Source organism: Dissoconium aciculare (genome assembly GCF_010015565.1).
Source record: "Dissoconium aciculare CBS 342.82 unplaced genomic scaffold K489scaffold_2, whole genome shotgun sequence".
NCBI classification, from domain to species: Eukaryota; Fungi; Ascomycota; class Dothideomycetes; order Mycosphaerellales; family Dissoconiaceae; genus Dissoconium; species Dissoconium aciculare.
Window position 1 is genome coordinate 2,225,385 of NW_022984952.1, and position 13,216 is coordinate 2,238,600.

The 13,216-nt window shown below is 52.7% G+C and overlaps 6 protein-coding genes across 6 annotated transcripts; 1 reads left to right on the plus strand and 5 right to left on the minus strand.

Moving 5' to 3' along the window:
• Positions 1-429: 429 nt before the first annotated feature.
• K489DRAFT_377080 (uncharacterized protein) lies at positions 430-1,899 on the minus strand. The gene has a single exon (XM_033604076.1). The coding sequence runs from the start codon at positions 1,803-1,805 to the stop codon at positions 666-668; it is 1,140 nt and encodes a 379-aa protein (XP_033463686.1). The 5' UTR covers positions 1,806-1,899; the 3' UTR covers positions 430-665.
• A 659-nt stretch (positions 1,900-2,558) lies between these two features.
• On the minus strand, positions 2,559-4,537 carry K489DRAFT_377081 (uncharacterized protein). Its single transcript, XM_033604077.1, has 4 exons — positions 3,796-4,537; positions 3,515-3,731; positions 3,180-3,458; positions 2,559-3,120 (listed from the first exon to the last, which is right to left on the minus strand). Exons 1-4 carry the CDS (start codon positions 4,499-4,501, stop codon positions 2,766-2,768), a joined length of 1,557 nt encoding a protein of 518 aa, XP_033463687.1. The 5' UTR covers positions 4,502-4,537; the 3' UTR covers positions 2,559-2,765.
• Positions 4,538-6,147: 1,610 nt separating this feature from the next.
• On the minus strand, positions 6,148-8,750 carry K489DRAFT_377083 (uncharacterized protein). Its single transcript, XM_033604078.1, has one exon. It carries the CDS (start codon positions 8,610-8,612, stop codon positions 6,420-6,422), a length of 2,193 nt encoding a protein of 730 aa, XP_033463688.1. The 5' UTR covers positions 8,613-8,750; the 3' UTR covers positions 6,148-6,419.
• Positions 8,711-10,175, plus strand: K489DRAFT_377085 (uncharacterized protein). Its single transcript, XM_033604079.1, has 2 exons — positions 8,711-9,077; positions 9,133-10,175. The coding sequence occupies exons 1-2, from the start codon at positions 9,025-9,027 to the stop codon at positions 9,938-9,940; spliced, it is 861 nt and encodes a 286-aa protein (XP_033463689.1). The 5' UTR covers positions 8,711-9,024; the 3' UTR covers positions 9,941-10,175.
• K489DRAFT_398903 (uncharacterized protein) lies at positions 10,167-10,568 on the minus strand (the record flags this gene model as incomplete). Its single annotated transcript, XM_033606944.1, has 1 exon — positions 10,167-10,568. One exon carries the CDS (start codon positions 10,566-10,568, stop codon positions 10,167-10,169), a length of 402 nt encoding a protein of 133 aa, XP_033463690.1.
• Positions 10,569-12,285: 1,717 nt separating this feature from the next.
• Positions 12,286-13,143, minus strand: K489DRAFT_313062 (HET-domain-containing protein; the record flags this gene model as incomplete). The annotated part of the gene is made up of 1 exon (XM_033600909.1): positions 12,286-13,143. A coding segment is annotated over one exon (858 nt), but the record flags the coding sequence as incomplete, so codon positions are not given.
• Positions 13,144-13,216: the final 73 nt, after the last annotated feature.

Consider the following 13,216-nt stretch of genomic DNA (forward strand, 5'->3'; position numbering starts at 1 on the left):
CGATCCGAAGATGAGATCTTCTGAAAATCGCCGATCTTAGCGTTATACTTTGTCTACATAGCCTCGATCTTGCGGGTCTTGATTGGAAAGCGCCGTGAACCGCGGACATTTCAACTCCGTCGACTGCGCTTCCGGCCGGCTAAATGTCCCCAGTCAGCATTGACCGCCGGAAAGCAAGCTTCACGATAGATCGCCGTGCTGCCGCCGCCACCACAGCCCGTTAAACCGGACAAAGGGCGGGATTTGCTGAACTGCTGTTCAACATAAAGGCTCAATTTATTCACGGCATTGCTTAAAAACCGCTTGAATTGTGCATGTCTCCCATGTAATATTCCCTCGCCGACGTCGGCGGGACTGTCTTCTCAGGATTCTCATTATGCATGATATATAATTACAGTGAAATACATTACAATCCCCATATTGCGATCGATCGGACAGGCTGGCATCGTCATGACTCGCAGAGCCCTGCTCGATGCGATCTCTAATCTACGCTCGATTCTTCTCGTTCCCGCTGACAGGTACGCATAATTACTCACCTCCCATATCGGACCAGCCGACAATTCAAATTCACGATTGCAGTGCCTCCGAGGTTGTGCAGCACGGCAATCGAGGTATGCGGAGCATCGTTGCTGCGAGGAGCGTACTTCGGAGGTCTCCACACTTCCTCACACCGAAGAATTGGCAGCAGCTCGCCTGTCGTTTATTTGCTTGACGACCACTACAGAAGCGGCGATTGGGCCGACAATCAGGAGCGAGAAAAGGATCCATACACACACACGAGTTCCTTTACCAAGCCGGCTACAGCATCGTCGGCTCCGAGGATCTCCTTGCTTTCCAGAAGCTTCAACGTATTTGATTCGCGCACGATGCATTGCGCCGGTGGTGTTGGTCATCTCCCAGGATTGAGCCGGTGCTGCGCCATGACGCGATGGCGATGAAGCGGGCAGCAGTGAAGTCGCAGTTGGGCCCAGCCGCGCATAGTGACCACGAGAACGTCTCCGGAGTTCCTCCAGCAAGCGGTCTTGAGCCTTGAGGAATCCTTCCGAATACTCCGGGTTGAGGTGAACGTTGAGGATGCCGAGCACACAGTAGATCATGTCCTCCTCTTCAGTCGTGCTGCGTCCGTTCATCCAGCATCTCACAGTCGCGAGGTCAACGTTGGCAAGCGCAGTCTCGTCTCCGAAATATCTCTGATCAATATCGGTGATTCGAGAAAGTGGAGCGTTGAGACATGGTCCTGTACCACACGCAATTCGTTGGGCGAGAGCATCAGCTTCGGTGCCCTTGTAACCCATGACCCGGAATTTATTGTTGAGGAAGATAACCATTTTCGGAGCGAGCAGCTCTTGCAGGGTCCAGCCCCGAGTATGCCACGCGCTCCCACGAAAGTCATCCTCCCACATCGACTCGTCCGGCATCGTATCGACGTCACTCAAGTACGCCAGGCACACAACCGCAGATCGATACCATTCGAACATGGAGGGAATGCTGACCATAAGCTCATAAGCGCTTCTCTTATCGATGCAGCACGTATCAATCCACATGTACTGTATGTCCGGAAAGTTCTCCCGGATGAAGGCGCACAAGTTCTTGATCTTCTGCACGCCGGGGCTCTCCACCGTTGGGTCCTGGGGCTCAGTGCCGCTGCGAGGCTCACGCTTCTCCCATTGCTCAAAGGTTGGCTCTTGCGTGAGCCATCGATGTGATATGATGCCGTACCGTAGGCCTGGCACGTTTCGAACTTCTTGGAAGCTCTCGGTTGTGACATTCAGAACACGGAGCGGCACTCTTCTCTGGGCTGACATGATGACATGATATCGATTGCGAATGGTAGCATATGAAAGGACTCCCGGCGGCCTGATAATCAGGCGGAACAATGCAAGTAGAATGCGGGTCGTACTGAGGAGAAGAACGAAAGTCTCCCTGAGCGAGTGATTGATGATGTTGAGTTTTATTCCAGTGGTGAATAATTTATTGATGATCCGTCTCAGAGTGGACGTCCTCCTCCAGGGAGAACAATGTCGATGTCGAAAAGACAATAGAAGTGATTAGTTATCAGTCGCCGTTTCAGGGTATATTGATTATCGTTATGATAGGACTGTAGCCCTAATGTTGTGGTACTTCAGGTCGGACGTGGTTCCTTTACATGATTTTGCGGGGATGGATCACCCAAAAGCCAGTGACATTCCGTTGCGGAACGTGGCAGTGCGCCGCCCGCAAACCTAGTTCGTCCCGCCACTTGCACGCGTAACCTTCTTACGACCACCTTTTTCCAAATTTGGATCGGGAGAGGTTCTCACGCCACGGAACATGAAACCCATTGGCGGCTATGGCGCTTCGGATCTCATACCGCTTATTGAGACGGTCGAATGAATGACTCAGCGAATCCGCACATGTGCCGGCACGGCCAATGCGATTGGCGTGGACTCACGCCTGGACGTGTGCTGCGCGAGAAGGATCCGCGGCGAGGCAGAGAGAGACACAGGTATACTAAACAAGAAATTGTTCGTTTGAAGCGTATCGAATGACGCGTATCCATTAGGTAGGGAAAATGACAATGAATGTCCACGAAGGAATTCTTGGAAGAAACGAAGTACGAAAACCCATCTCGAGCCGCTACCAGGAACGCGTCCTCCCGTCCTCCGAAGCCAGGCATACTTTCTCCAACAAATTAACTCTATGTGATCCTGCGGCGTTGCCCACTCGGCGTGTCCAGCCCAGGATCAATGCAGGCAGAAAAACTGCGTCCAGCTTATCTCTCGCATCTATGGCGCCACGACGGTGATGACGACAGCATTGCTGCGAATGGTGTTCGCCTGAGTAGCCTTGTAACGGTAGGTACCTGAAGGGGTGCCGGCCGGTACGCTATATGCGACCTGACCATTCGCGTTGGAGATCATGCCGTCAAAGATGGAGGCGCCGGCACGAGGGTTGCCCGTCGCGCCATCCACGACGGTGAATACAGTGAGCTGGCCGGGCGAAAGGGTTACAGAGGCGGGCGAAACGCTGAGGAAGGCTTCCGCGTTGAAGGCATCATAGGCCCAGAGAATGCTAGAGCCTGGGAAGGCGCCGGTTTCGCAGCCACCGGCAGGAGTAAACTGGAGATTGTCAAGGACGCCCCTGTGAATATCAAGTCAGTGATGAGTTGTGATCCAGCTTTGTTGCGATCGTAGTCATACCAGAATCTGTTGCTTCCGTCGTTGGAATCAGAGTCGCCAATCCGAGTGATGAAGAAGTCCTGGAATGTATTGCTGTAGGTGCCATCGAACCCAAAATTGCAAAGACGGCCGGCGTCGGCGATCATGTCGGTGGGCGTAACGATCGGCGCGGGGTTGGCGTTGTTATTGGTTCCATCACAGAGGTGAGTGCCGCCCGAGGGGGTGGTGATGAACTGAGGTCCGGAACGAATGAAGCCCTCAAAGAGGGTAGAGTCCTTGCCCTCGATACGGAAAGGTCGACTGCATGGAAAGGTTGATAAGCCAAACGTCCACATTTTCATGTCCGTATAACTTACACTTCGGCGCTAGGTCCCTGCGCTGGCGTACTATTTCCATCTACAACGGTTCCGTCCGCACAGTAGCCGATGACGCCTCCGGTAGGAATCGCGCCGACGGTAGCGGTTGTAGTCGTAGATGAGCTGACAGTCGGCACTGCGACGACGGTCGAGGTGGTGGAGGTGATGCTAGTGGAAGTGACGGTCTCGATCGCTGAAGTGCGCAACGTTACCGTGACTGAGACAGGAATGGTCAGCCTTGAGCAATCACGGTAGAGGTAGTCGCTTGCCATGATCCTTACCAGTAGCACCAACAACGGTCTGACCGACGACAAAGTCCGTAGAAGTCGCGGCCGCAGCGGTCACCGTAACAGTCACCATCGATGCCGAAGCAGTGACAGTTTGAGGCGAGAAACCGGCGCAGGCGCATGCACTGGAGAGGCGGGAGTTGTCGGGGCAGTCACAAGCCCATTGAGGCACTGGTGTTGTAGCTTCGCCTCGCTTGCCATATGCGGCGGAGACGGTACTTGCAGCGGTGACAGTCTCAGTAGCAGTGACAACGACGGTGGTGGGAATTACTGTCGTCGTCGTCGTGGAGTCGGTGCTGGCAATCACGGCAGTGTTGATGATAGTAGTATCGGTGGTAGTGAACGATGCAGTGGCATCAGTGACGGTGCTGGTGGAGACTGATGAGGTGACAGTGATTGCGGCGGCCGCCGAGGTCACAGTCACAGTGGTGGTTTTTGCGGAAGGAGTCACGGTAACTGTCTCGAACAGGGCGGCGCAGTCAGAAGAATGGGCGGAGGCGCCATATCGAAGTCCATCAGCGACCTGACGAGAACACTTGTCGCGGACGCATTGCTTGGACGGGTAAGAAGCCGGAGAAGTTTCGGCACTGCTCGACAGGGAGACTGTGGCAGCGACGGATCCGGAGAGGTTCAAAGGAGCGTGGGCGCCTGCCAAAACGAGCGGCAGAGACGCAAAAAGAGCAAAGCAGAAAGGAAACATGGTGATGTCGACGATGAGACACTACCCCAATGAACGTGTATAACGAATGACAGGAAGAGACCCGAATGGACTTGAACGATCAAAGAGAGTCTGATTAAAGGTGGTGATTGAGGACTATATTTACATCCATCGTGGATATGATTACCGTCGGCGCCCATGGATAGAGATTGACGACTTTCTGCTTGTTACACGGCACAAATTAACGTTGTATCGCAGCAATGTAGAATGGACGTGATGAAGAGCTGCATCTCCTGATGTCTACGTCCAATCGATTGTCGTCTGTGCTTGGAGTTGAATCATTGTGACAAGGAGATGTGCGAGAACGTGGCGCAACAATTTGAAGGACTTGTCCAGATGAGGTCGAGAATGTTGCAAAAGTGAGAGATGCATTGTCTGAAGGGATGGGGCTGGTGTGTGGTACGGAATGTCCCGTCAACTAGCAGGAACGCTAAATGAAGCAAATCTCGCTTCCGAATTCCTCGATTTGAATTTCATGCAGACGAAGGGTGAGAGCCAGGCAAATTCAGCGGCCGATGCAAGGAAAGTCCCTGTTTGTATTGTACCAATGCACCGTATGGGACGTACCGAATAAATAGGCGCCCGCTCCGGTTGCGGTCACGATCCATGGGATCGATGCACACGGGTAGAAGGAGTCTCCACCGGAGTGGATGCCGCACATCGAGTCCATCAGGCAGGGAAAGCCGTAGTCAGCGACTGATTCAGCCTCCTTCTCGCCCGAGATAATATATTTTTCAGCTGTAATCATTCCCACCATAAGGCGCGGTTGTCAGCATCTCCTTACAATTTGCGGACACGACGGGATCCAGATGCGTTGCGTGTCGGCGCCGTTGCTTGCTCAATTCCACATGTTCGGCTCGTCTATGTGTTCGACGCGACCTCAAGATACAGATTCCAAGCTCATTGATTTCTACCTCGAGTCTCGTCATGGAAAAGGGCGCGAGAGATCTGGCCAAGAATGTCGCGATGTCAAGCTTCCGATTCAGGTCGCGAGCCGTGCGATCCGAACAAGTCCACCGGAAACAAAAAGCAGAGCGCGTCTAGGCAATGTAAATACGACCCGTGGGTGCACATTCGCGGGTGGCTTTCGATCCTGCTTAGTCCCGCTTGAGATATAGAGGAGACCCGGAATCCAGCAATTTCCTCCGCCTCACCGTCGAGGCCGAGCTGTGGACAATCTGGAGCTTGGAAATAGCGACGATGATAGATGCAGCCATACAGGCATATATTTGAAGGGCTTGGAGATCTGCCCTACCAGCCATATATCTTGCACCTTTGCACCTTTGTAATGCTCCGCCTGTTGATTCATCGTCAGTCAATGGCCCGGGGCGAAGAAGCACGCTGCCTATAGACGGCGTTCCACGTGTGATGATCTAGCGCATGCTATGCTACTGTTGCTGCTCAACGAGAAGAGCTTGGTAAGTCAGCACTAGCGCCGTCGCCAGGGGGCCGTGTTCCAGAATGACTTGCTCATTATTAGCAGCAGCCAGGGTCAACAGACGCTCCGGCAACGGCTTGTTCAGTTCGGGAAGAGGCGACTTCGGCTGTCCGGAACTTAGGGTTTGGGTAGAGCTCTGTTCATTCAAGTGGTCAAATTGTTGATAATACAGGCACGTCTAGATGCGATTCTTTGTGTTCGACCATATTCATCGTCATGGCAAATTTGGAATTATCAGTACGTCAATTGACGGTATGAATGTTGCCTCGGAACGACGGGATGCACGCAGTGTGACAGGTATAGGCCGTCCAATCTCCAGAACTCTCTCGATGAGGACGCACCAGACATCCATCTGCAGGCTGGTGTATTCAACGTCCACAGTTATCTGACGAGTTGGCACAACCCGATCAACAAGATACAAATACATTCATTATCGGAGCACTTTCGTAAGCAGTTAGGCTCTCAAACAATCTGCAGCTCCGCCATCCTCTCGCCAAATTCCGAACCATCAACGACACCGCGTTTGATACGTGCAGGCAGCACTGTTGGTCCGATATAAGCGCAGCAGATCGACAAAGGCTCCGCAATTTTAACTCTCGAGTCCGCCACAATGCTCGGGCTCGCCTCGCCGACCTCGCGCACCGTCATCATGTCATTTGACCCTCTGATTCTGCATATCAGATCTCCCGGCTGCGTTATGCGTGACCCCATTCCGACGAGACCCGTCTCGGTGCGGTAGACTACGCGACACATGGACGGCCATACCATGCACTCGAGAAAGCAACTGGAATCAGCGCCTTCCGCACGTCGCCGGAGCTCAGCTTGTGCCGACGGTGGTAGACTATCGAGAATTGAACGAGCCGGCAAAGTAAGATCCTTTCCGCATGACTTGATGCATTGAGGATGAGAGGCCGCGCGCTGGAGCAGCTTATGGTATTCGAGTACGTAGGCGGCAAATGATCGACGGTGCTCATCCAGAGTCTGACTCGATCCGGCCTTGCAGACCCATCCATCCTCGCCCTTCGTTCCGAGGGAGATGGAAAGAGAGAGCGACTCAAGCACAACCAATGCTTCATCGCCCGAGCTCTCTGACGTCCCAAGTTGTTTCTCGTCCGGGCGCACAAGCTCCCACACACGATCGAGCCAGAATGGATTCTGCTTGGCGCATTCTCGCGCCACGTGTGTGACGGGAAAGTCCGTCGTCTCCATGCGATGTGACACAGCCGCAACTTTGTCGATCATCCAACCTCGTACCAGCAGCATCGGGAGTGATGTTCCGTTTTCGCAATCGATGCCATCCTGGAAGCGGATGTCGTCGTCCTCTAAAGCCGCGGCCGGGATGCAGTAATCGAAGGGCGTGGTTCGATTGATGCTGTGCCAATCGGGGACCCAGGTCGGCATCCTTGCCTCGAATTTCGAATCCCATTTCAATTGAACTAGGGATGGGTCCTCCTCATGATCTACGAGGCTCAGGATGTACAAGTTCTTGGTTTTCCGAATCATATTGATGGCCAGCCTAGTGTATATGACGCCACGTGTCCGTGTGTAGTCAGGATGAACTACGAGTTCTCCGTCGATGGCTGCCAGAGGATGGCCGAGAAGACTGAATGCTCGGTCGCGCGGATCCGTCACCCGAAGGATACGTGCCCAATGCATGCCGGTCAGAAAGTCGCAGTTGGGACTTCCATCTTCTTTGGTCTCCCACACCATGACGATGTGATGTGCGACCCACAATAGGAGATTGAGATGCGTTACAAGAGATGCAGCTTGGAAGTCCAGCAGCTCAACAAAGCGGCTTACCAAGGGCCAACCAAGGGACTCAACTTCCAGGGCACCAGATTTATTCTTCGTCATGACTTGCATCGGAGAATCTGCCTTCTCTGGCATGACCTCATCGCCATTGGGTTTAACCGCTGTGATCAAGAGGGCTTCCCGGGCGAGGCCGAGCTCCTGGACCACCCACGCCCGATGGAAGTACTCGATCTCAAAAAAGTACTTGACAGCTGCCCATTTCCGTGATTGGTCCTCGTACTGCCGCCTTTCATCTACAGAAAGCGACTCCAGCTCCTCGGAAGGGCCCACCATATCGTCATGATGGAGAAGTAAAATCCGGGAATCGCGCAGGCCCGCTTCTGGATCTTCCATGAAGGCGGCGATGAAGTGCATGGCCTCTTGCGTGAGTCGACGACCCTCCCTACCCTCCTCCCAGCCGAGCCATGACAGCACGCGGGTTGCGCCGGCGTAGATGAGCGACATCATTTCGACCTGTGAGACACGCTCGGGCATGTCTCCCTGGTTGATACACACAGCATCGGCCCACAATCGCCGGACCGGTCTTTTCTGTGCCAAGATCGGTCCTGCATCCGACTGGTTGTTTCCCTCGTGCGTCGGCGCATGTCGCAAAGCCGTCAATGCGGAATGTAGGTTCTCCGTCACCAAAAATCTGGTGCCGTCAATTGTGATCTCACATTTCGTTGTGGAAGTGCCCCAAACATATGAGATTGCCTCATAGGGTTCCGCATCCACGGTTTGCGGTACCAGCCGCCCGATGATGGGGTCGCCGAAGTTGCCGGCCTCAAGCTCGAAAACGCGGGTGAATTTGGGGCCCAACGGGCGGTAGAACTCGGGGAAGGTGTCGCGGGCCGATTCGTTCATCTCGCTGGAAAAACAGGAGGTCTTCTGCAAATTTGTGATGATGATATCTTGGAGTGAAAGGTAGAAATAATCGATTGGAATAAAATCGATTGAAGTATATTGAATACAGCCAAGACATGTATAACATCCTTACGTGGGTCATGAGACGATCGGAATTGCTTGACAGTGACATTCCATTGGCATCCAGCCCTCGCTTGTGAGGCTACAACACTACATAAAAACGTCTAGACGAAGATATCAGCTGATGTCTGGGCGCTCTTAACCCGCCCTCTTGCAGCTCATATGCACCACCGATATCAACCCGAGAATTCCACTCGCCTGGACACACATGCCTATAATTCTCTCGCGTTACGTATCGACCATTGCCGTGTAGAAGAAGGTCTCGAAAGCTTTCGTCGTATAACCCCGCAATATGCAGCACCCGGGCCAAGACTTGAGTCCCGACATCGAGGAGATCCCGGAAAGGTCGTCCACTGCTCCCTGCCCGTGCGCCTTCATATGCTGATTATCCCGTCGGTAGACTCGATGAACAGCATATCTTCACGACCAAAACATTCGGATTTCTCATTCATCCCAGCATCAAGCTCTCCTCCTCGGATGCCAAAGTCGCAGATTTAGGCGCCGGATCCGGAGCCTGGCTGCTTGATGTGGCGAGGCATAATCCTCCAACATGGCAGCTCACTGGTTTCGACATGACGGGATCCGGGTTTCCTGCACCGGAATCACTGCCATCAAACGTCGTCTTCAAGATCCAGGACATGAATGACCCATTCCCGGCCTCGGAAGTAGGAACTTACGATCTGATCGCTGTTCGCTTCGTCAGCAGCGTTGCCGAGCGAGTGGAATGGGAGCGCTCCATCACGAATCTCATGACGCTGTTAAAGCCGGGTGGTTGGCTGCAATGGATCGACTCGTGTAATTTCCAAGTGTATAGTTCTGTCGCGGGCACATCCCGAGTCGCTTGTCAGGAGATCTTCGACGGGCTAGAGCCATACCGACGAAAAGCAGACCCTGTAATCGGCATCATGATGCGAGAGTCCAAAAACATCAAGAGGGTAGAGATTCTGCGAGCACTGGGTTTGGAGGACGTGCATGAGGATGTCTTTTCTTCCGATCGGTTGCAGGACCTTGAAGCGCGGGACAAGATGACGAGAAATATCCTGGTCTGCTATATCGACTGTCTGAAAGCATTGCAAAATGTCAAAGACAGCGGCTGGACGAGAGAGAGGATCGCGGTGCTGGAGCAGCAAGCCATGAAGGAAGTTGATGACGGATTGTATCATACCCTCGATCAGGTCTGTATGATAGGGAAGAAACCGAACAAATAGATCATGACGAAGCTGAGAAACCAGCATTCACCAATTGAGACCACATGGTCGAACTTATTCGCACCCAGGCAGCGGCGTTGGTTCAACCCTAGCTTGATACCACGTGATCATTGGGCCCCTAACACATGCTGGAGACAAAGTAGTGAACATGGCAGGACTCAATCTAACAGGCTTGTCAATATTTAAGAGCTCGCCTGGTCTACCTATAGAACAGCCAGCCCAACTATCAAAATAATCCTTCGACCCTGCTTTGAACAAGTCTCTTGCTCTTCATATATTTGTTGTCTTTTGCGTTGATAATGCCTTGGGCCTCTAGCTCATCCATGAGCTCCAGGATGTAGTCTTGACAATTGTAGCCTGGAGCTTCAGTATGAATCACAGCGGCCTCGGCTGCTGCTTCGATAGCGCCGATCTTGGATGTATTCACCTGACAAAGAGGGATCATCTCGATGAGATCCTCCGCTGAACGAGCATCACACCGTCGTGTCTCGTATCGGAAGTTCATCGAAGATCCCATGATGTGGAAAATGATTTTTTCCTCGTCGGAAGGTCCCTCGAGGAAAAGGCGCCAGTGCTTGAATACACCTTCTCCCTCGCAGATGGCGACGCTCAATAAGGCGGTTGGCATGTTGGCGTGCGTACAGAATATCTAGCTTAATTCGCGGCTCGCAAATGTAGACTGATCAGGAGTACGATGGTGAGCGTTGGTCGAAAGGTAAGGTTGGTAATGCCTGAGAGGTAGAGTTGTTCCACCTCACAAGACCTTGAGCTAGCTACAAACGGCTACAGACTGACCAATCACAGACGAGCACCACTCCTATGCCCAGACGGCCTGACGTCGAAAGGTCCAGAAAGACCATTTCTCAGGCACTTTTCGCAAACAGTGAAACTCCTGTAATTGCGACCATACTCGAAGGTTTAAAATCTGGTTTATTTGTCTACGGCACTTCCACTTAGATTTGTCAGCACTTCGTGCAGACTGAAGGCTTGACTACCTTCTGGAGAGTTGACTCGTGGAGTCTAGATACCGAGTGTAGTGATGCAGATCAATCGATTATTGAGCACTGTCTTGCTCTTCCGTTGACTATTGACCCAGCATAACTCCCAGAGCCAGCATACCAAACACCCATGACATCGTCACGGAGAGAAAGAATCCCGCTCCTGGGGATCCGCCGAGAAGCTTGACCTGTAATTCTGCCGAACGAGATGGCAATGGCGACAGCGATAGCGTCGAGGATGCGCGAGAGGACGAATTGGGGCCAACGCACACTTTCCAATGCAGTTGTTTGCGAGCGAATGTTGAGTTTGAAAATTCCACCCTGATTGGTTCCATCCGCAATGCTAGAGTAACGGATCGGGACATCGAAAATAATATCATTCATCGGACGCCAATCAAGTTCGATCGAGAACTGTGCTAGCACATGAGCTAGACTTCCGCGGCTCCACCACGTGAGGGCGCCTGGCTAGATCGGACCTCATTCCGTGCGGGTCCCATCGCGAGGCGGAGATCATCGCTTTGGACGGAATCGTGGTTCTTTGTTATAGCCAATCTATGTTACTCGATTTATACTCCACGGCAGCAGAAGCAGACAGGCGTGAGGCATGTTTTCTCGATGAATGGAAACTTCAATTCCAGATGATCGAGCGATTCTGCTCCCAAGTGCATGGTGTCGAAGCGCCGTGATTTCCGCGTTCACAGGACAGCGAGCTTACACACATTCCTTCACCTAAATAATCAACACCTCACGCTCTTTGAGCACATCATTGACTGGACCAATTGTCTCGTCAACGCTTGACCACGTCCCCACCCTCTTCAGATCTTTCTTTTCCTCGTCAGCATAAACCAGCACCAAGCCGTGTTGCTCCAATTTCTCCGGCCCATCTTCCCACAGGTAAAGCACAACCAGCAAGCAACAGACTTCAAACTCATCTGCTCGACCAAGATCAGGAAACGAAACTTTGAGTTGAAGCGGTTGTACAGGGCATCCTTCGAGGTACGAATTGAACCCTCCTGCCCACACCGGTCGCTCGGGGTCCGCTGGACGGTACAATCGGGCATTGACCGCCGGCGCTAGCATCGTGAAACGCCCGGCATCGCGAACCTCATGGAGATTGGCAACTTGGCATTTATCGGGCCAAGAGAGAATACGAGCCACAATATGCTCCGTCGGATCATGGACTCTGATCTCCGATAAATTGGCTCGTTGCTTCCGAGAGGCCCACGACCACGATGGCGCGAGATGAAGCACTTCATTCCCCGAGCTTCCGGAGCTGCCCCAGGCGAGCGACCGCACAAAGTTTGACTGAGGATGACCGAAATAATACGTGTCACCGGTCAATGCCTCAAAGGCCTTGGTGATACCTGCGAATGCGGGGAAGCAATCCGTGGGAACGGTCATTGTGCATCTGGAGAAGCGATCGGCAATGCGATACCATTCAAGCAGGGGTGACTTGAAACTTTTCATGTACGGTACCATCATTACATCTGTTCTAGAATTCATATCATCTTCGTTGATGGTGTACTGGCGGCACTGCCACAGCATGCCCTTTGAAGCAAAATGGACGACCCGCTGAGATAGCATTCTCTCTTGCAAGGCCCACGCGCGAGATGTCAACGGTTCATCCTGGATGTGGAGCTCGACGTCTCGGATGTTCTCTAAAAGTGGCTCTGAGAGGTAGACAGGGTACGTCTCGTCATGGTGCGATACTTTGCCTATGAGAACGCTGGTAACGTCAATCGCATCTCGAGGCGATAGAAAACCTTGCGTGGCAGATCTTGCGGAAGTTGCACTGATGGTGAGATACGCATTCCCATAGACTTCCGCCATCCTCGGGTTCTCTAGCTCCCAGTCCGGTTTACTGTCCTGAAGTATGCACAGTGCGTCGATCCAGAGGTATTGTATGCCGAGACGCCGGCAAAGTAGTATCGCATCCTTATATGTCTGTGGCATGGAGATCTCGTCGATTGAGTGCTGAAAGTCGGCCATATTGTGTTGCTTCAGCATGAATCCTGTGTATCCGCCCCAGCAATAACTCAGCGCTGCATACTTGCCCTTCTCGTCTTCGTTTGTGATGCGAAGTCGAATGTGTGGGATAGCAGATGTACCGATGTCGAGAACTCTGCTGGGTAGAACGTGATTCACTTCTTTCTTGCATTTGGGATGGATCTGACAGTCTTGCAACCATCGTGAAATCCTCTGCATCGTGAAATCATCTCTCAGGTTGGTTGCCAGGAATTGGACAAGCGCAGGATAATCTTGACCAGGTTTGGTACGA

What these genes read in the sequence shown, in the direction of transcription:
- K489DRAFT_377080 (XM_033604076.1), bottom strand. Translation starts at nt 1,805, where the DNA reads ATGTCAGCCCAGAGAAGAGTGCCGCTCCGTGTTCTGAATGTCACAACC.
- K489DRAFT_377081 (XM_033604077.1), bottom strand. Translation starts at nt 4,501, where the DNA reads ATGTTTCCTTTCTGCTTTGCTCTTTTTGCGTCTCTGCCGCTCGTTTTG. An exon ending in CAGGGACCTAGCGCCGAAGT is followed by an intron (nt 3,459 to 3,514) that starts GTAAGTTATACG and finishes CTTTCCATGCAG; the next exon opens with TCGACCTTTCCGTATCGAGG. An exon ending in GACGGAAGCAACAGATTCTG is followed by an intron (nt 3,121 to 3,179) that starts GTATGACTACGA and finishes TGATATTCACAG; the next exon opens with GGGCGTCCTTGACAATCTCC.
- K489DRAFT_377083 (XM_033604078.1), bottom strand. Translation starts at nt 8,612, where the DNA reads ATGAACGAATCGGCCCGCGACACCTTCCCCGAGTTCTACCGCCCGTTG.
- K489DRAFT_377085 (XM_033604079.1), top strand. Translation starts at nt 9,025, where the DNA reads ATGCAGCACCCGGGCCAAGACTTGAGTCCCGACATCGAGGAGATCCCG. An exon ending in ATCGAGGAGATCCCGGAAAG is followed by an intron (nt 9,078 to 9,132) that starts GTCGTCCACTGC and finishes TCCCGTCGGTAG; the next exon opens with ACTCGATGAACAGCATATCT.